Source organism: Cenococcum geophilum (genome assembly GCF_001692895.1).
Source record: "Cenococcum geophilum 1.58 unplaced genomic scaffold K441scaffold_66, whole genome shotgun sequence".
Taxonomy (NCBI): domain Eukaryota; kingdom Fungi; phylum Ascomycota; class Dothideomycetes; order Gloniales; family Gloniaceae; genus Cenococcum; species Cenococcum geophilum.
Window position 1 is genome coordinate 582,212 of NW_027137624.1, and position 22,127 is coordinate 604,338.

General features: G+C 36.1%; 3 protein-coding genes across 3 annotated transcripts; 1 reads left to right on the top strand and 2 right to left on the bottom strand.

Annotated features, from left to right (window-relative positions):
• Positions 1 to 16,270: 16,270 nt before the first annotated feature.
• K441DRAFT_588152 (uncharacterized protein) lies at positions 16,271 to 16,498 on the top strand (the record flags this gene model as incomplete). Its single annotated transcript, XM_067644702.1, has 1 exon — positions 16,271 to 16,498. A coding segment is annotated over one exon (228 nt), but the record flags the coding sequence as incomplete, so codon positions are not given.
• A 1,496-nt stretch (positions 16,499 to 17,994) lies between these two features.
• K441DRAFT_465319 (uncharacterized protein) lies at positions 17,995 to 18,477 on the bottom strand (the record flags this gene model as incomplete). The annotated part of the gene is made up of 2 exons (XM_067641809.1): positions 17,995 to 18,137; positions 18,297 to 18,477. Coding segments are annotated over 2 exons (324 nt in total), but the record flags the coding sequence as incomplete, so codon positions are not given.
• A 1,098-nt stretch (positions 18,478 to 19,575) lies between these two features.
• Positions 19,576 to 21,795, bottom strand: K441DRAFT_309326 (uncharacterized protein). The gene is made up of 5 exons (XM_067641086.1): positions 21,376 to 21,795; positions 21,202 to 21,320; positions 21,009 to 21,153; positions 20,847 to 20,947; positions 19,576 to 20,790 (listed from the first exon to the last, which is right to left on the bottom strand). The coding sequence occupies exons 1-5, from the start codon at positions 21,577 to 21,579 to the stop codon at positions 19,659 to 19,661; spliced, it is 1,701 nt and encodes a 566-aa protein (XP_067498044.1). The 5' UTR covers positions 21,580 to 21,795; the 3' UTR covers positions 19,576 to 19,658.
• Between the last annotated feature and the right edge of the window lie 332 nt (positions 21,796 to 22,127).

Consider the following 22,127-nt stretch of genomic DNA (forward strand, 5'->3'; position numbering starts at 1 on the left):
TAGGCCTATACAGACTACTCCTTATTTATATATAGGGAGAAAACTCAACTTAAGAAAGACTTAACTTGAGAAAACCCTATAATCCATCTCCTTGCCTTTTAGGACTTGCCTATAAGGCGCTTACAAGGCGCCTACAAGTTACCTATAGTGCTCCTACTACCTTACTTTTTAACCTCTTTAGGAACTACTGCTGCCGTAATAAGCCTATAGACGCGCTAGTATTATATACTTTACTCTACTACTATAAAGTTATTAGGGGGCGCCCGTTGCTTACCCCCCTACCCTTTATTATTATTTCCTTTATAACCCAGAACTGGTTTAGTATATTTTGGCTAATAAGCTACTAGGTTACCGCCTTAAGGCCTTTTTATATTAAGAGCAGTGTCTTATAGTTCTCTATACTAGCTACTAAGAGTATTACTTCTTAGTTAGTGCGTAAGGGGCATAACAGTATTACGTATTTTGGTGTCTGTCTTAGCTAGCTATATTCGCATCTTAGGCTATCTACTAAAATACCCACCTAGTAGAGCTAGTCTTTTAGTCCTATTATTCCTATTCTTAAAAGTGTTGCTATTATATTTTCTATCTTTATTAGGCCTTCTTAGAGCCCTAAGGTGTTTACCCCCTATAGCGTTAACCATACTATAGCTTAGGTTCCTCTTACCTTAGTTAGCCTCTGTACCTTTAACTCCTATACACCTTTCTAGTATTAGTCCAGCCAGTATTGCATTACGGTAGATAGTTTCCCGGCGTTCTTTTATACTCTACTTTAGCTCCTTTCTCTCTCTTACTATTGTCCTTACTGGCCTCTTATATATTTCCCTTCCTCCTCTATATAGGCCTAGGCCCTAAAGCAGTACCATTCTTCTTCTACTTTCTTTACCTATTTCTCCAATATATCTTCCCTACTTTAGGGTTATTAGTTTATTCTCCTATAAGGCGCCCTAGGGTCCCTCTATAGTTTATTTAGGCGTATCTTAATATACTTTATAATATTAGAGTTGCGTTCCTTTTACGCCCTTTATATTGTAGTGGCTTTAATATATAGTTATAGGGGGGGAATATTAGCTTCCTTCTTAAGCAGAGCTGTGGCCGTTCGCTTATATCCGCCTATTATACTTTAGAGGTAGGCTGTTTAGACCTTTTAAAGTGGTTTAAGGAGCAATTTAGGGGGGCCTTTCTTAGATTCTCTAATGGCCCAGATACTAAACCCATACGTTATAGTTAGCTAGACAACTACTATATATAGTAGGCGTAACCTCTAAAAGTATAAACCCTATATAGAATTAACAATCCTAGATAATATGGTGTACTATACTTAGCCCTTATAGGCCGCTTATGCCGTATATGCGTTCTACCGGAGCTTACTATCTACCTATACTCCTAATACTCTTAGGCCCTAAACTGGTTAACCCCTAAAGCCTTAAATGCAAATTATATACTAGAGATTTATAGATTAGTTGCGTTTTCTTATAAAATAGATTAGCTGGTATTTCTCTGGTAAGAATTAAACTCTATATCGTCTTGCCCATTCTATATAGGTGTTATATACTTTCTCTAGTATTCTACAATTCTTTATAGCTGTTGGCCCGTATATAATTAGGTTTATATTATTAACGAAGCCTATCCCCTAAGTTGCCTCTTTCTTAAAGGAGTTAAGTAGGTTACTTATAAAGAAAAGGAAGAGTATAGGCGAGAGGGGTGATCCTTATAGTATTCCTATTACAACTGCAATAGGGGGGCTTTAGTATCCGCTAAAGACTAATAATATTTCTTTTTAACCTATAAACCCTTAAATAAATTATATAATCCATTCTGGGAAGCCTTTTGCCCTAAAGATGTATAGGAGACGCTCGTGGGGTATATTATTATAGGCGCTACTAATATCTAGACTAAGCATTAATACTATAAAGTCCCTTCGCATCGCCCATGCAGATTTAATGGTGGTAGCGAGTAGCGTAAGTGCTAATAGTGTTAAGCAGTTCTTTCTTGCCCCTATTTAGCTTTGTAGTAGTAGGGCGTGTTCTTTAGCTATATCTGCTATATGGTCCGCTATTACCCTTTTTAAGATCTTACTAAGGGTATTCTCTAAGGTAATAGGGCGGTAGCTCCCTGGGAGTGAGTAGTCTGCTTTACCTTCTTTGCGTAGGATAAATGTTGTTATAGCTCTTCCGAGTCTCGGGTAGTAGCCTATTGTAAAGCATGCACGCTTAGTATATATATTAAAGGCAGACTTTTTCTAAATTACTACACTAAGTATAAAATACTAGCTATTCTATCTTATATAATTATTAAGCGGAATTCTTCTCCTTATAAGACCTTTAAACTCCCTTATATAACTAGCTAAGCTATAGGTATATATAGTAATATTATAAAGCTTTCTAAGTGCGCCAAGTTTCCAAAACGTATTACTTTTCTCTTTTTCCTCTTTTAGATCTAACTCTTTTCCTTTTACCTTATCTTTTTTATACGGCTTAATGTTATTAAGACTAATTAAGTTTTTAAAGAGAAAAGCCTATATGGCAAGGTTAAGAATATAACCCTAATAGCGGATCCATTAATAGACGGAATTTTATTTTATTTCTTCTTTTTAAAGAAGCTAGTTGCTTATTATATAATAGGGCTTATTATTTATAGTATAGTTATTAGATATAACAGTACCCAGCTTTTATATAATCTCGTAGTCCTTAAGTACTAGAAGAAGAGTATTTTATTACTCGTCCTTATTATAAGAGGTTACTATATAAAGGCTAAGAAGAGCGTTTATAAGCTTTTCCTAGCTATTTATAAAATAGTCGCAAATTATAAGGAGAAGGTAATTGTTTAAAGAGGTCTAGATATTAATAGAGAGATAAATACTTATTAGTGTAGACTGTAGCCTCTTTTGTATAATATCCTTTTATAATAGCTATAAATTATAGATCTTTTTACTAACTACTAAATAGGCTATATGTAACGGAACCTTGTAGTAAGAACTACGGTGGGTCCTGTTATTGGGCTAGGTATGTAGGAAATGCAAATAATAATAGTCGATAAGTAATAATAACTAGTGGAGTGGTTGCCTAATAGATTAACTCCAATTATATTCTAAAAATCACTATAAGGAAGGAACTATCTAGGTAGGGGCTAAGGGTCCTTAAATACACAACTATACTCCTATAAAATCCTTCTTATATATAATATACGTCTTATATATAAGGTATATAAGTTCCTCCCGTTCCTCTTATTTAATACGTAGTATACTATATAACCTTAGTTACTATTCCTCGTTATATAGTTCTATTAGCTCTATCCTAGACCGTACCTAAATTAACTAACTAGCTTCTTTTATCTCTTCTCTAAGTAGTTGTAATATTATACTTAAAGCGTCCGTAACACCATCTCCCTCCTCTTTATCTTTATCCTTAAAGATTTAAAATATCTCTAAGTTATTTATTAGAGGTATAATATCCGTCTAATTAATTTATTTAATATTGTTACTTATTATACCTAAAGTAATTTCTTCCTTATACACCTAACGTCATACTTATACTGTTGCTGTAATATTATCTTTTAGTGAGATTATACTGTCTTTATATTCTTATTGTTTGAAAGAGGGGTTAGTTTACGTTATATTAGCGAACCTATCCTTACAACAACCGTTCTTTTACTTAGAGTGCACTAAAGCAAATATTCGTTTATCTTATAATGTTCGCTCTACTTCTAATGCTAAATATACGCAACCTATTACTCTTAATAGTTGTCTAGTTCCTTAATTAATTTATCTTAGGGTCTTATATTTAATCTGCTACTACGTAGCTAGATAGTAAACTATCTTAAGCCCTTACTAAATTAGAATGTTCTTATAATGCGGAATAGAAGGCCCTAAATACTTAGATCGCGGCATTTACTTATCTGCTTTATCTTAAGAAGGTTTATAAAAAGGTTTATTTTAAGGAGTAGAAACTTATAGAATAAGGTTTACAAAAACTTAGTAATAAAAGAATGGATTCTTCTCTAATAGAGAAGGAAATAGATCTAAGTAGTTTAGCAACTGCTCTTCTTAGGTCCCCCTTAGGTAACTTATTCTTTAGTAATCCTTTTTTATTAATACTACCTAACCTAATTTCTTCTAATACTCCTATACCTTTTTTATAGCGTTTTTTAAATTTTCTAGTAGCTTCTAGGTAGTCTTAGTATAGCCTATCCACTTAACCTTATACTATATTTTGTTGTTAATGTCTTTATAATTAACAATCTTTAAAACTTGCTATTTATCCTCTTCCTACCCTCTATACGTATCTGCTTTGTAAACTAGTAGCTTAACGCTCCTATATGCTAGTTCTAGTATTACGATATACTATATAGGGTAGATCTTTATTTTAGCTGGTAGATTTAACTTAAATATAACCGGTAAAATCTTTTATATAATTTTAAAAGGTCCTAGTCTAATATAGTCTAACTTTTTACTTGGTTATTAACTCTTAAAATTTTTATATAGTAGCCACACTCTATCTCCCTCCTTAAGATTTAGTCCCTTAGATCTCTTAGTATTATAGTACTTTTTTATTCTTTTTTATACTTTCTTTACTAATTCTATAAGGTCTATATAAAGATTTATTAATGTCTTTATTCTTTCTTTAGCTGTACTACTTATTTTCTTCGCTTATTATAGTAACAACGATATTCTTAGCTTATATTTATAATTTGCCTTAAATAGTAATATACCTATTCCTTCTTAAGGTGTTATATTGTATGCAAACTATATAATTGGTAATAGCAATACCTAATTATTCTGCGCATAATTAATATAATGCCTTAGATACTACTTTAATATCTAATTTAATCTTTCCGTTTAACCGTCTATTTGTGGATAATATACAATAGAAGTTATTACTTAAACTCCTTACTCTGCTAAGAACACTTTTTAGAATGCTACTATAAATCTTAAATCCCTATCTAATATAATTTTACTTAATGCCCTGTATCTTACAAACACTTCTTTAATATAAATTCTAGCGATATCTTCCGCTAATATTTCTTCTATACATGCTATAAAGTATCCCCACTTTATAAGCTTATTTACTATTACTAAGATTATATTATAATTTTATCCGGTAATAGAATCTCTTAACTTTAGTAACTTAATAATAAAGTCCTATAATATAACCTCCTATAGTCTCTCTAGTATTTTAATAGGTTATAGCCCTCCATATAGTTTATACCTTATTAGTTTATTTCTTTAGCAATCTAGATATTCCTTTATTACTTTTCTTGCGATATTTTAAATTTTATTAATAATATACTCCTCCTAGAGTCTTAACACTAAGCCTATAGCTCTATTATGTCCTTAAGTTAGCCCTTTATAAAATTCTTCTATAAACTACTCTGCTATACTTCTTAGGATGTACTTTACTTCTTAATTTTCGTATATATCCGTTTATAGATCTTCTAGTTATACTTCTAGAATTCTTTATACTCAAAAGCTTTTTGGTATCTTATAGACTTTCTCTAGCTTATTATCTTTTTAAGTTGCTATAATTTTTAGATAATTATACCTAATTAATCCGTCTATGTCTTTTCGCAATAAAGCCCCTAATAGCTTTTTGTTATTTTATAGTTTAGCCTTCTAACTTAGAGTATCTACTTGCGTATTATCTGTACCCTTAGTATACTAAATCTTAAAATAGTATTCTATAAGCATCTCTACCTATNTAACCTATNTTTANTTAAGTTCCTTTATTATTAGGAATCCTATTAGGTTCTTATAATCTATTTTAACTATAAATAGTTTTTCTATACCTTATAAGAATGCTCTCTATTTCTTTAATACTGTAACTATCCCTAATAACTCCTTGTTATAGATGTTATAGTTTAACTCTAGCGGTATTATTTTTCGACTATAGTATGCCACTGGGTGCCATCCGTCTTAATATTGTTATATAAAGTATGCCCCTAGTATATAGTCTAATATATCCATTTCTATAACCGTCTCTAGTCCTAGTTAATAGATCTTAAGAACTGGCTCCTAGGTAAATAACTCCTTAACTTTTCTAAATAGCTCCTATTACTCCTTTCCCTATATCTATAGTTCTTCTTTCTTTATTAATCATATAAATAGTTTAATATCCTTTAACTATTGCGTTATAAACCTTCTACAGTAATTGCAAAACCCTAAAAACAATCTTAACTGCGTAATATTCTCTAGTTCTTGCCAATTTACTATAGCCTTAATCTTCTTTAGATCTATACTAAGTTGGCCTAGTTTAATAATAAATCCTACGAAATCGGTCTTCCTAGTAAAGAACTTATATTTTTTAATTACTACTAGCATCTGTTCTTTTTATAGTCTCTTTAAGACCTATTTAATATGTTCCCTATATTCTTCCTTAGTTATTAAGTAGATAATAATATTGTTAAGATATACCATAATAAATTTATCTAAGTGTTCTCCTAATATATTATTAATACGCTTCTAGAATGTTACTAGTACGTTTATAAGCCTAAATTGTATAACTAATAGTTTATATAGTCCTTCCTTTAACCTAAAGGCTGCCTTCTATTTATTATCTTCCTTAATTCTAATCTAATAGTACGCCTATCTTAGATCTATCTTTATAAAGATTTACGCGTTACCTATCCTATCTTAGATTTCGCTAATTAAGGGTAAAGGATACCTATTCTTTCTGGTAATACTGTTTAACTATCTATAGTTAATATATAGCCTTAGTTTGCTATTCTTCTTTGGTATAAATAGTACTAGATAACCTACTAATAACTACAATAGTCTAATATATCCTTTTTATAAACTTTCCTAAATAAACTCTTTTAATGCTCTACCTTCTTCTTCGGTAAGCTTATAGATTAGAAAGAACTTTAGACTTATTCTTAGTTCTAACTCTATTTTATAGTTCTATACTATATAATTTAATAGCTTTTTGCTTTCTAGTAACTATAGTTTCTTACTATACTTATAGTATCTCTTTAGTATATAACTTAAGCCTTACTTAGTCTCTTTATATATCGCTCCGACTTAGTACTATACTAACTTAGCTTATTATCGCATCTTACGGCATTAAGTATCTCTAATATTAACCTAACCTATAATCTAATTAATTTTTAGGTTATATTTCTATAACTAAGGCATTTTTAATACTGCCTTATCCCGTCCTAATAGTAAGATATTAAAAGATATCTTAATTTATCTTCCTTTAATAGTTATTTAAATAGGTCCTGTTTTAAGACTAATAATCCCTCCTCTATAGGCTATTAGATCTCCTAAAATCGTAACTAATAGGTAAAGTTGCTCCTTCTGTCTATAAGGTAGTCCTATTCTCTTAACTATTATTAGTAAGATATAGTTCCACGTTGCTCTACTATTTATTAGCGCTTCGAACTGCTGATCTTGCTATTTAACTCTTAAATTTAGATGTTATTCTTAAATTTCTTTAAGGGTTTAAGGCTCTACTACTGGCTCCCTCTAGTTTTATAGGCCTTTACTTTTCCTAACTATTAGCTGTTTAATCCTAGTGCACTTAGCTTACTCTTTAGCTAATACCTAGTTTACTTTTTATCCTCTATATACTATAGACACGTATTCTCTAGGCATTTTTACTACTGTTATCCGTTTAAGTATTCTTCTGTAAGGAATCTTTTAAGTTAAAGTATTAAGTTACCTAACTTCTAAACTTCCGCTAGATGCTAGCTATGTATATATTTGGCATTTCTGTATTATTACTTATTTATTATCTAATATATCCTTATAAGGTATTTCCAATTCTTTTCCTTTAGATTCTTATATATCTTATATATATTATTTACGCATACAATCTATAATAGCGTATAGTGTGCTAGGTGCTTTAGGTTAACTCTTAACTTATTTTTATCCTTAAGTTTAAACCTTTATTATGCTAATCTAAACGTTATAACTTTATTTATAGGTACTAAGATACGCCTTTTACTTCTCTAGTCCTCTAAACGCTCCTTTAGATCCCTTAATATTATAATTAAGGCTCCTTTAATATAAGTTATAGCCTTCTCTATAATTAGGTGGTCTTAGATAACTTTTTCGTCTAACTATATATAGAAATCTTCCCACTTATCGTTGTGTCGTTGCCTATACTACTTTTGGTATAGCTGTTGGAGTGTATATAGTCTGTCCGTAAGGAAGTATCTTCTTATTACTATATTATGACAGCCCTTTATATGTCGTTCTTCGAACCTAGTAGGAATCCCTAAATCCTCTTTATTTTCTAGTTTGGTAAGCTACTTAGCTCTTAATATACCTACTCTAGGCCTATTAGTAATTCTTTGTACTAGTGCTCTGTCCCTAGTACGTCCTAATATGCTAGATCTCTTGTCTAGTTTCTGCTCTTACTATATAATAATTCTTTATCTAAACTCTTCTATGGTTTCTTTTAGTTTGCGTCTTACTAATAGATCCTTAAAGTCTTCTTACTTCTTAATCTTAGTATTAACTTTTCGATCTTTAGGCTAAATACTGTGTTTCTCTAGTAAGTCCTCTAGGTCTATATATCTGTCTCCTAGTCTAGTTACTGTTTATATTGCGGATTCTCTAATCCCTTATCTCTTATTTATAGGTATTTTTATTTAAACTCCGAATTCTTAATTCCTTAGATTCTTTAATCCTAAGCTTGCTTCTAACTTAAGCTTAGCTCTAGCCTTAGTCCAACTAGGCTTACTTAGTATTCTTATCTCGTCTTAAAAGTCTTAAATCTTACTTATCTTATCTTAAGAGTCTTACGCCTATAGGAAACTTCGTCCTAAGCTTATTTATATATTACTAAACTAAGCCGTTACTCTGCTCTATTGGTTATTGTCTGTTATAGGTCCTTAAGCTTACCTTATCTTGTCTTAAGAATCTTGGTTATCTTTTATCTTATTATAAGAATTTTAAGCCTTTGGCCTTTTACCTTTATTAAGTGCCGAAATGGTTTGCTGTTTTACTTCTCTTATATCTTATAAAGCGATAGACATTATATCTAGTGGGGTTTTAATCCCTACTAATATTCCCTGCTTTATAGTGGAATTATCCTCTACCTTTAGTATAATATCTCTAATAGCTATATATTCCTAGTAAACCGCTCTTATTACCTTATTATTATAAAATATTTCGCCTATGTTAAATTTATTATCCTTAATATCCGATCTGCGAACTGGTTCATTAGTTCCTTTATATCCTATAGATACTGGCTCCTATAGCTAATAGCTTACGCTATACTTAGCGTCCTTATAAATTTGGTATACGTTATTATAACAAAACGCGAAACTTTTAATTGAATATTCTTTTGTTCCTTATAGCATATTATCGTCCCTTTATACGTATATATTGTCTACTATTAGTTAGTCTAGTTCCCTTTATTATATAGTATTTCTAACTATCTTTATAATCCCTTGCGAAATAACTCTGTTTTCCGTAATTTATGCAAGCTCCTTCTTTAAACTATCTTTCTTATTATAGAGTCTGCCTAAATGTCTTCTACTACTAAGATCCCTGGTTTAGCCTCTGCTCCTTAGACCTTTAATTACTTAACCCTTATCCTTTAGGTTTCTATAGTTTCTTACTCCATCTCTTATAGGCTTTTTTAGTACTATTTAGGTCTATTAGCTCTGCGCCATACCATAGTTTTTAACTTGGCTTTAGTTGTTACGTACTCTACGCCTTATACGACTATAGAACTCTATCCTGGCCTCTCTTAGCCTGTTCCCTTTAGTAGATTTAATTGTTAATCTTAATCGCTTAATTTATTAGTTCCCTTAGGGTATCCATATCTTCTATTAGGATAATTACGTCCTAGACTTTAGCCTTAAGTCCTTGCTTATACTGTGCCATAAGCGCCCTATTATTCCACTTAACTTATATTGCTAACGTCTAGAACTACGTTATATACTTAATTGCTAAGGTTTGTTACGTAATGTCTTAGAGTTTTCTTTCCGCCGTAGTTACTGCCTTTAGGTCTCTAAATATTTGTATAAGTCGCTCTATAAATCTATTCTAGCTTAAGAACATAAACCGTACCTCTTGGTTTGTAGTTGTTATTCTATTTATCTAAATTTCTGTAAGGTAAGGCTTAAACTATTTAAGTGCTCTTCCTATTAGGAACAATCCTACGTACGCTATTTAATCTATAGGTATTGCTAGCTTAGCTCCTTCCTACGCGACCTTAAAGTGCATTTATATAAGAAATCCTTTAAGCTTTAATCTCTCTCCTAAGTACCTTTTAATTAATAGTAACTTAACTTTTGCTGCGCCTATCCCGTTAATTCTATTTTCTATTAGCTAGTCGACTATCCCTTATAGCTGTCCGACCGTTATAGGTTGCTATAAGTTAGTGTCTGCTATACTAGTGTCGTTACCTAACCTTAATGTAGTTGCCGCCGTCAATAGCGTTATGGTGGCTGCTTTTAGTGGCATATTGTCCAACCTACTATATTTAATACCGTAATTAGGTAGTAATTGTGTAACAAAACCTTATAGTAAGAACTACGGTGGGTCCTGTTATTAGGCTAGGTGTGTAGGAAATGCAAATAATAATAGTTAATAAGTAATAATAACTGGTGGAGTGGTTGCCTAATAGATTAACTTTAATTGTATTCTAAGAATTACTATAAGGAAGGAACTATCTAGGTAGGGACTAAGGGTCCTTAAATACACAACTGTACTCCTATAAAATCCTTCTTATATATAATATACGTCTTATATATAAGGTATATAAGTTCCTCTTATTCCTCTTATTTAATACGTAGCATACTACGTGACCTTGGTTACTATTCCTCGTTATATAGTTCTATCGGCTCTATCCTAAACCGTGCCTGAATTAACTAACTAGCTTCTTCCGTCTCTTCTCCAAGTAGTTGTAATATCGTACTTAAAGCGTCCGTAATACTATAGTTATATAGCCGTCTACTTTAGGATTAATTAACTATCTAAAATAGTAAGTTTTATATAATAATTAATATAATAAGGGCCTTATTAATAACATCCTTATTTAGGACCGCTTGGAGTACTTCTAAATCTAGCTCTTTTATCTCGTTTTGAGATAACGCTTTAAGGTAAAGGTCTTTTAATTAATCCCGTATTGCTTCTTTTATATAACTAGTTTTAGGCTTAACTATAATGCTATGCTTTAACACCAAGTAGTTTTAGAAGTTGGAAGTTAACTATATAGCATATAACTCTATATAGTGTTTATAATAGAATAAAAGATAGGCTTTTTTATTTTATATGGGCTTATTACTGCCTAGTGGACGGGTATACTCCTATGTTAAAAGAGCCGAGCGACCTCTTGTATTTTTTAATTTAGAGGTGTTAATAAAGTTAAGAGCTTCTGATTCCTCTTCTAAAGCTATATTTATACGATAATACAGAAGAAGAAGGCGACTGAAAATTTATTTGGGGTATACCAAGACTTATCGCGATAAGGCTTATCTAAAACCACCCTGAGTCCAATACTAGAGCTGTATCTAGTAACTCGCAGCAAGTTTCTGTGCTAGCGCTGCAGCTTGCTATTTCATGGCCCCAATATTGTTAAAAACCAATTGCTAGACTACTTCAGCATTGTCAGTTCTATACGCTCCCCTAGCTTAAAATTAACCTTTAGCCCATGATAATCAGCGGGGATATAGTTGGTAGGGCCGAAGCGGATAAGTGCAAATGCCTGCCAATTCAACCGAGCGTCTGGCGGTTCCTCAAATTCATCATAGCACCAGTCTGGAAGTGCTTCCCAGATCTCAGCCAGGCCTGGCATATTAACCCAGCCATCCTCATCATAATCGCTGTTTTAGTAGGAGAAGGCGGTCAAACCATGACACGTATTCTGGAAGGCGGATGCCTGGAACCGCAATCCAGCTCATAACATTGCGAAGCATCGCCACCTCTTTAGCAGTAAACCATTTGTCAAGCGACATACAAGCATTGTCTCAGCATGCTCAGACTACACAGGGAGGCCGGATAAATCTGGCCCGATGGCACTAAACCAGTTTAGGCCATCTGTCCCTGTATGGTCTGAGACACTTTAGCTAACGTTTATAACGCACGTCGCGATATCCACATAGCTAATATTATGGATATTTACTTCTTATTCTTATGACGAGTTTAGGCAGCTTAAAAAATCTATTAATTATGCACTAAGCTCCGGCGAATTAAATGGTCTATGTAAGAAGTTGTTTAGAAAACTTAAAGAATTATTTACATCGGCAAAATATAGTCCCCTCTCAATGGCCTCAATGGTCGGTCGTTGGCGCAATTGGCGCGTAGTTAAGAGCATTTAGCAACCCGACCGACTAGCCTATATCGTGTTTTTTTAACACGCAATTGGCGCGCAATCTGCGCGCAATCTACGCAATTAGCAATTTCGTTATTTTACCTCTTCCTTATAAAAACATTAAAGTCTTTTAAGTTTTATCTATTATATCTATAATAGTATTATATAATACACGTATAATAAGACTCCCCTTAGGTAAACTTTTTATATAAAAAAATATTACAAAATCTTTTTTTTATAGCGTTGCTAAGGGGCTTACTAGAGCCTAGAAGTCCGTGCCAAGCCGTGCACGGTGCCAACCGATGCACGGTTTCCAGCACTAAAATCACGATACAAATAAGGCTATTTTGGGCCACCCAATTGATATAATAACATAGTATTTAGTAGTTAAAGCCTTTATAAGGTTGCGAAAATGAATATCTATATAGTTTAATCGCGAAAGCGGTATGGGAGCTGCTTTTGTCGCTGCTACCGCCCAGCGTCCGTTTTAGGCCTATTAGTTGGCCCGCTTTATATAGTATTTAATTTAGCTAATAGAGGCTTTAAAATAGGCTTATTTTAAAGCCTTTAAAGCTTCCGAGCGTTTGCTATATCAACTTAAAGCTACTTTACTGCCTATTTAGCTTACTTAGCCTCTAAATTAGCAAGCTTTCGGGCCTCCGCCTTACGCTCCCGTGTTATTTTATTCTGTAGCCGCTGGGCCTTCCGTTGCTTAATTAACTGCCTCTTTTCTTCCTTTTGTAGTTACCGTTGTATCTTCTTATCTTCCTTAAGCGCCCGCTCGTGATCCTTAGTAGTCTATTTATTAATTTAGGCCTACCAAGCTTGCTAGATCTTACGGGGAGAATAAAACGTTGCCCCGCTGTCGTTAATGGCGGACTGCTTAAATATAGGCTTCGCATATTCACTGCGCTTCCGCTAGTGCTTAAGAGCTCTCTTAAGGCCGGTATTCTCGTGCCGTAGTAGTATATTTTCCGTCTCTATTGCCTGCCACTTAGTAGTAAGCTCTAGCATCCGTTTCTATACTGAGATTTTATAACGAGTGCGTATTATCTAATTTATCTATCTCTAATCAGCTAGTATAAGCGCTAAGCCTGTCAATTCGCTTGAGGAAGGCCTCTCGTAAGATTCTACCGGCGTAGGTGGCTAGTTGGTGCGGTAGCGGCTTAAAACAGCCTTGGGGTTAAAAGGTTCTAAACTAGTCCGTTTCCAGCTGCTTTATACGTTCTCCTTTAATATAGCCTTCTCCTAAGCTAGCCAGAATAGCCGGAAGAAGTCCCGTTTAGTAAAACGGGTAAAGCCTTAGTAGTCGTTTATAAAGTCGCTTAGCTATTGGCTATAGTATATAGCAAGCGGCGAGAATACAGAAACGTCAAGCGGCTGTAGCCGGTGAGTTAAATAAGGTAGGTAAACCGCTACGAGAATCCGGTAATAGTGGCAATAGTTAAGAAACTCTATATTAACGTAAGATCCGTACCTATTAATAATAAGTAGTCTCTAGTCCCTCCCCTAATGGGCCTTTTCCTTAGTTTTGTAATTAAATACGTCTTTAAGCCACTAAAGGCCTAGCTTATTATTAGTCCAACCTATTACTAACGCGGTAAAGAAGCAGAGGTATAAATTAGTGTTAAGATCCTATACCTAGGAGTCCTGTAAATTACCCGAAATAGTAGGGTAAATTAAGCCAGGTGCTAAATGCGTACTATTAGCGCAAATAGCGGCAAGAAGGGTTATCTATTCTTAATTACCGTCTTAAATAACGTGCTAAAGTCGTCCAGCCTTATATACGGCTTGTAAGAATATTCGCCGTACTTTTATAAGGCGGCCGATAAGAAAGCCCTTCTCATCTATATTATATTAATTCTTTAGTAGCACATAATACTGGCCTAATTTGCGCTCTAAAAGATTAAAATATAAGCTAAAATAGAAGGCCGATTCGGCTTTTTTATGTACACCATCAATTGGTATAAGATACGCTGTTTTTAACTTATTAGCTTAAAGCTACAGCTAGCGGGAAACCCAATGCGGGCCTGGTTTAGATCCGCTAATCTCTTAGGCAAATCGTTTAACTATTACTGTTGTAGAAGGAGAGCCGTATTTAGTAAGCTTCTTAATATATTTAACAAGGACTTTTAACTGGTGTTAGTTAAGAAGGCGCTGTTAATCGTCGGCAGCTTCCTTGGACCCGGTAACACCGCGATATCATTTTAAGAGCGTTAATCGGTTATAGCCATACTTTTTAGCAGTAGCAGTAATATTTGGCTTTGCTTGCGAGTTCAAATCATTAATTACGTCCTCAATTGCCCCCATATTGGTGGTGTTATGATAAATTAATTATTTTAAAATTTCTGAATTTTGGTGTGCATCGGTTGGCACCGTGCACGGCTTGGCACGGACTTCTAAGTAAAAATAAGCGAAAATTAGAAAATCAAAAAATCTGTCAAGTTGCGCGCAGGTTAACTATTAAATGCGCCAATTGCGCAGGTTGCGCGTCAAAAACGTCAAATGCGTCAACGACGTCAGCGGCGTCAACTGCAGCCATTTGGCGCCCAATTGACCTATTTGGCAGTATTTGATTTCACTTAACGGGTAGTTTAAATCTCAGCCTGCGGATATTTTCCCGATGTACCTAAGAACTAATCCTTAAAATCTACTAATTAGGACTAGAGACGGTTATAGAAATAGACGTATTAGACTTTATACTAGGAGTATATTTACTATAAAAGTATAGGAATACATAGTATCTAGTAGCATATTATAGTTAAAAGATAATACTACTAGAACTAAACTATAACATTTATAATAAGGAGTTATTAGGTATAATATAAGGGGACTTTATAGATAGGGGGCTATAAGGCACGATTATAGAAATAGATAGATTATAGAGGAGATAAATTCTTAAGGAGGTAAGGCCTTTGGGATTGTGGAGACTATATACTATAGGCATATACCTTTAGTACGTAACCGACGGACGTCTAAGGGGTATCTAGGGTGGTTTTGGATAAATCTTATCGCGATAAGTCTTGGCATACCCCAAATAAATTTTCGTCGCCTTTTTCTTCTTTATTATTGTACAAAATATGGCTTTAGAAGTGGAATCAGAAGCTCTCAACTCTATTAATACCTCTAAATTAAAAAATATAAGAGGTCGCTTAGCTTTTTTAATATAGGAGTATACCCGTCCACTAGGCAGTAATAAGCCCGTATAAAATAAAAAAGCCCATCTTTTATTCTATTATAAATACTATATAGAGTCGTACGCTACATAGTTAACTTCTAACTTCTGAAATTACTTGGCGTTAAAGCATAGCATTATAGTTAAGCCTGAAACTAGTTATACAAAAGAAGCAATATAGGATTAATTAAAAGACCTTTACCTTAAAGCGTTATCTTAAAACGAGATAGAAGAGCTAGATTTAGAAGTACTCCGAGCGGTTCTAAATAAGGAAGTTATTAATAAGGCCCTTATTATATTAATTATTGTATAAAACTTATTATTTTGGATGGTTAAGTGGCTAGAGTTCTATATTCTTCTATAGTTAATTAATCCTAAAGTAGACGGCTATATAACTATAGCCTATTTAGCAGTTAGTAAAAAGATCTATAACTTATAGCTATTGCAAAAGGATATTGTATAAAAGAGGCTACAGTCTACACTAATAAGTATTTATCTCTCCGTTAATATCTAGACCTCTTTAAATAATTACCTTCTCCTTGTAATTTGCGGCCATTTTATTAATAGCCAGGAAAAGCTTATAAACGCTCTTCTTGGCCTTTGTATGGTAGCCTCTTATAGTAGGGATAAGTAATAGAATACTCTTCTTCCAGTGCTTAAGGACTATAGGATTACGCAAAAGCTAGGTGCCGTTATATCCAATAACTATACTGTAAATAATAAGCTCTGTTGTATAATAAGCGACTAGCTTCTTTAGGAAGAAGGAATTAAATGGAATCCTATCTACTAATAGATCCGCTGTTAGGGTTATATTCTTAACCTTGCTATATAGGCTTTCCTCTTTAAAAACTTAATTAGTCTTAATAATATTAAGTTGTATAAAGAAGGAAAAGAGCTAGATCTAAAAGAGAAGAAAGAAAAGAGTGATTTATTTCGGAAGCTTAGCGCACTTAAAAAGCTTTATAATATTACTATATACACCCACAGCTTAGCTAGTTGTATAAGGGAGTTTAAAAGTCTTATAGGGAGAAGAATTCCGCTTAATAATCGTACGAGATAGAATAGCTAGTATTTTATGCTTAGCGTAGCAATTTAGAAAGAGTCTACCCTTAATACGTATACTAAGCGTAACCTTAATACGCTTAAAAAGGACTATCTTAGTCTAAAGGACTGGGAGGCGCTTTATATAATAAAAAGCTTTCTTTAAATATTCCACTAGGCAACCCTAAAATGCTAAGGATATAAAGCAACGCTTAAGAATGTACTTTTTATAATAGACGTTATAATTAAGCACCTTAATAAATCCTAGGTTAGTCTATCTCCCCTCTTTATTTCCTAGCTAATATATAATAGAAGGAGTATATATCTAATAAGGAGTTCTCTAAACGCATTAAAAATGCTTAGAATACCTTTAATAGGTATTACCATAAAATAGATAACTTGCCCCTTTACGCTACTGCACTTATTCTTTATCCAGCCCATTATATAAGATATATTAAGTAGGTTTAGAAGAAGGAGTGGCATAAGCCTGTACTTAACAGCGTTAAAGAGCTTTAGGAAAGATATTGGAATAGGAGTTCTATGCCTAAAAGTATGTTATTATATAAAAAGCTAGCTCTAGCTTAAGACCTTAACGAGTTTAATAAGATTGCCGAGGATCTTAATAGTATAATGTTTTGACTAAAAAGTCAGGACAAGTATAAGGACTTTATCTCTAAGACGCTATATAAGATTTTAACAACTGCACTTTAGTGGTGGTCTTAAGAACAGTAACGAAAACGCTGGCCACGGCTCTCGCTTATGGTAATCAAAATTCTCTTAATTCCAGGAATAAGTGATAAGCCAGAAAGAGTCTTTTCAGGAGGACGTCGTATGGTATTATGGGAGAGAATGTAGATGGATCCTAAAACTCTTAAGAAAATAAAGTGTTTAAAGAATTAGCATTAGAGAAGAACTATAAGAGAAATAGGTAATTTTTCTCTAAGTATATAGCTATTATATAGTTAGGGGGGGAAGGTAGATAGGGACCCTATAATACCTTACGCCTATCTATAATATCCGCAATATCCGCAGTATCCGCAATATCTGCGATATCCGCAATATCTATAATATCCGCAATATCTGCAGTATCTGCTAAATTCTGCTAGAATCGAGTCCTATTCTACTTGGTTGGGGTAGAAAAGCTCCGCATAGGGCACTTTTATCCTTATCGATTGCGATATTTATGCATATTCTATTGGATAAAGGATATTTTATGCTCGCTTATTCGCATTATCCAAAACCACCCTGGGGGTATCTAGGGGTTGTCCTAAAGGCAACCTAAGGTGTCGGTCAAAATCCCATAACTTACGTTAGACCTGATTTTCTCGGGCGGTAAGGAACGAAGCACACATGGCCACAATCTTTCGCACGTTTTTTGTCAACGCCGAAATCTGCCCTGGTGCTCTGCACAAGCTGCCTATCTCAGCTAGGTGAAGTGGACGATATGCAACAGTAGCAATAGAAAATATAAGCCGGCAAACCTCTGCGTTTCTTTTTGGAAGCTGTTGAATAATTTACCATGCGATCGTACAGCTGGTGTAAGTCTGTGGGCACTTCGTCTACTACCTGTAAAGGATCCCAGCTCTCCGGCCGCTCAAGCTCCTGGACAACAAGTGCGACCCAGAGGAATGTGCCATTTGCTTTTCGGCGCAGGATGTCTCGTTGTCGATCGAGGTGGCAATGGCGTAACAGTCGTCATTGTCGACGTCAGCCTTCGCCACCTATTTCATGTATATATATAGTCCCCTTTCTTCGTAGTTTAATCTACACACGAGTCCTTCTTTTAACACCTCATTTTACGGTCGACACTCGTACACGAGCTGTCAGGTCATCGTCGTCTTGAACTGACTCGAGACGGGACAGCTTGTCGTCGATGTACACGTCAACGGCGCGAGATACCTGCTCCGCAATTTCCTTCAGTTCGAGACTTAGTCTCATCTGCTCATGACCAAATCTCAGTTTTTGTTCGATGTGGAGCTCGTTCCGACTTGACAAAAGTCATTTTATACGGGCAGAGGACGATGAAGTGTAGACGATAAAGTCCAGGTCCCTGATACCAGTAAAAGTACGATGAAAGAACATACTCAGTCAGTATTCGAGCGCAAGCTTTACTAAAGTGTTCTATGGCAGGAAAATATCCTATCGTTCCCTCTTTCTACCACTAGCAATTTCCCCACTCCAACCTGTCGACCTGAATCGGAGTTCCTTACCACCATCGTAATACTGTCTGACGACCTAGATCGTCTATACGAACTATGTCTCAGTTGTCTCGTATCTTGAGTTCGTATGTCTCATCGAACGTCTCATTACCTGTTTCCATTAACTATGACCTACTGAATGACGACGTCGTCGTCATTGTATTTGGACCTACCCAGGGGTCCCAACGATAATTTTATCCATTGGTTCTTAACGATATATTCATTCATAAGCAGTGATAATGATTGAATATTTTGAAATCCTTATGAATGAATTATTCATAAGCTTATGAATATATGTAGGAAGCTTAAAGCCTTGTAGTGTAGTAAAAGGATACTGAGGTGTATATATAGTATTAATTGTACGCCGCTTGTTTAAATATATACGCAAGAGTAGATGGCAAGCAATAAGAGGGGGGAGTAGAGGACTCTAAAACAATATCGACTACAGCAAATCTCTATGACACTATGCCAAGACCGGTGATACAGCCTCCATATGCAATATCGCGATTATTCATTCATATCGCGATAAATCGGCTCTCTTATGAATACGATGCGATAAGTAGTCAATTTATTCATTCATTCATCGTTGGGACCCCTGGACCTACCTGATGTATATAAGAGAGCTTCTAGAGCCCTCTTTAATAAACAGAGTTCTCATTCCTGATCGTCCGTTCAACACAACCTCCCTAAATCTTAGGCAGTCCACGGCCTCTCCAAACCGCCAACACAGCGATATCTCCCACGGCAAAGCAGTCTTACTGAAGCCCTCCTTACACGCGATATCTCCTGTCGTGTCACTAACCACATCGAGGGTACGGAACAGGCGCATCTTATACCACGGAGCGAAGAACTCTAGTTCAGTCAAAACGGCATGTTTCAATATACAAACCAGCAAAGACCAGGAACTAAACCTATAGATAATTTACGTAACACTATACTCCTCCGATCAGACATATATACGATCTTCGACTATCTTACAAGCTATAAGGAAAGCCCGAAGAAGTGCAAAGTCGTCGGTATAACAATCATGAACAGGGTGAAGAAAACATAGGCCACTGCCGCCTCAGTCCAACTCGCCGGACAAAATGCATCTCCAGCAATAGCCATCAGATTCACCAAAGCCATCCACCGTCCAACGAATACCGCAACCATTAGAATGCACCACGGGTAGTAAAAGGCCCGCTTTCCGATTCTCATCAACCAATGTCCGGATCCGCTGTCGAAAAATTTCGCGAAGAACTTTGCCAAAGGGAAGACTTTCTCGTGCCCTTTAAGTTTTTTGCGACTACAGTGAATTGACCATCCGAGCTCGAAAAGGGCAAAGATAGGGCTGAGTGCAAAGCAAATGACGAGGCCCCACCAGAACAGTAATATCGAGAATGCCCATTTGAGCAATCGTGAATTTCGCGTCAACCAATAGACCAGAAGTCCTATGCCCAGGAAGACGAGGTAGAAGGCCTGGGAGATGTTATAGATCACATAGATGACGAGCAGTGGAAGAAAGGTAATCCACAATCCGATGTGCATGGTTCTTGCGCTCTGTGGTCCGGAGAATATAAAGTCGAAATCGGGAATCCAGGTTAGGCCTGCAAGAACCGCAATGAATATCCCCGAAACAGCTATCAGACTGTCCACGAATAGTAGCTGCGCCCCGTATCCTGTACCTAGCAGCCTCTTCGCGGGTATAGCTATCAGGGGCGTGGCTCGAGGTTTGAGTATAAATATTGAGACAAGCGCGAGAGCCGATGCTTCGAATGATCGAGGGTAGACAACGTATGCGACCAAGAAAGGCATACCAAAACCTCTGAGGAGCTTCTCGCATAGTCCTATCCAGGAGAATGTCTTTGGTGGTTCTCCATGCTCTCTCTTGCATTTCCTCCTCCATAACCACACGTCGACAGCAAAGCCGACCAATTCTAGGAAGAACGTGATAAGCATGGGTATCAGGACGGCTGCGAAGCTCTGGCTGCCGGTTTTGCATTTCTTGTCTTGCCCACCGTAGATGAAGAAGTCGAGACTGATCCATGTGACTGCATCGATTGTTGAAAGGACGCACGCAGCTATATCGTTGGGAGATCGATTTTGGCGCGCGCAGCGCACGTACTGCACGGGACTATAATTGCGTCAACACCATAACCCTGGACGCAACATCTCAAAGCTAGTGCTGACGTAGTAATCATAACCTCCCCCGCCAATGAATCACAGATCGTGGGAGAGTAGTCGGAGGTGTTGAGGATTGGCAGATATTTGTCTGTAGCGGCATTGAGGATCTGGGGACATACAGTGTCAGTAGTGTGACTATGAGACGCAACCCAAGCTCGTTGTGCATACAGGTATGAAATCGGGATACTCGCAATCCTCCTTCTTCTCAACAGTCATTTTTGTCATGTTGAGACGGTCGCGGACCCACGTACGGTAGGTAGGATAGTCCTTCGTATGTGGCCAATCCTCTGAGGAGTGGCATTCTGTGTTATAGCTGCGCGCCGTTAAAAAATTGCAGTACAATTTGGACAGCTACACTCACAGGTCCTTGACGCAGTGCGCGACTCTCATGGCCAGATCCAGCCATGCATCCCGCTGCGACGTTGATTTTGGACATGTTTGAAGTGCCGAGATATGTTCTTTGCAGGTACTGCTGACGAGCTATAAACATGGTCAGGTTTACGCCTCTAGAGTTCTTTGCATCATTACAATTAACCTCATAAAATCGAGGCACGGAAATTGTGGCCTCGTTTCCAACTATTGCCGCTGTACTATTTAGACCCATGGAACTGTTTGAGTAGAACGGCCTACGACTGCTTGGTCCTGTAATTGTCGGAGCCGTCCCATTGCTTTTGCCACTTGTAGTGGGAGCCATAATACCTAAGAAAAGAAGGAGAACAGCGCAATGCATTGTAATCATGTCACCTCAAGACTCTCTTGATTGGTATCGAAGGTTTGTCATTCCCATGAAGGAGAAAAGACGACACGGAAGCAAGATCAAATGCGATCGCCGGGTCATTTACCTCCTTTTTGCTCCAATTTGTGTAGGGCGCCAACATTGGAAGGCTTTCTTCGGTTTTAGAGATTTCCAATTTGGGGTTCGAGGGCTCTAAGCCCTCCAGCCTTATCTGCAGAATTTGACCTCTTTTCGGACTGTATCTGCCGCATGGTTCGATGATAATTCGAAGCGTGTCAAGGGAATCTCCTCATTGGATAGGCGAAATCCAGGTCGCAAGTACTGGACTGTGCCAAGTGTCGAGGCTTTCATTGGTGACGGCGTAATTTGCGGATGTTGCCGTGTGGATTTGTGCCTCGCGTTAGCCCGTTCATGAAGGCCCCTTGTAGTTTCCTGTCAGGAACCTGTCAGGAGGCTCCCCGGACGATCAGGACGATCAGGACGATCAGGACGATCAGGACGATCAGGACGATCAGGACAATTAGGACAATTAGGACAATCAGGATGATAAT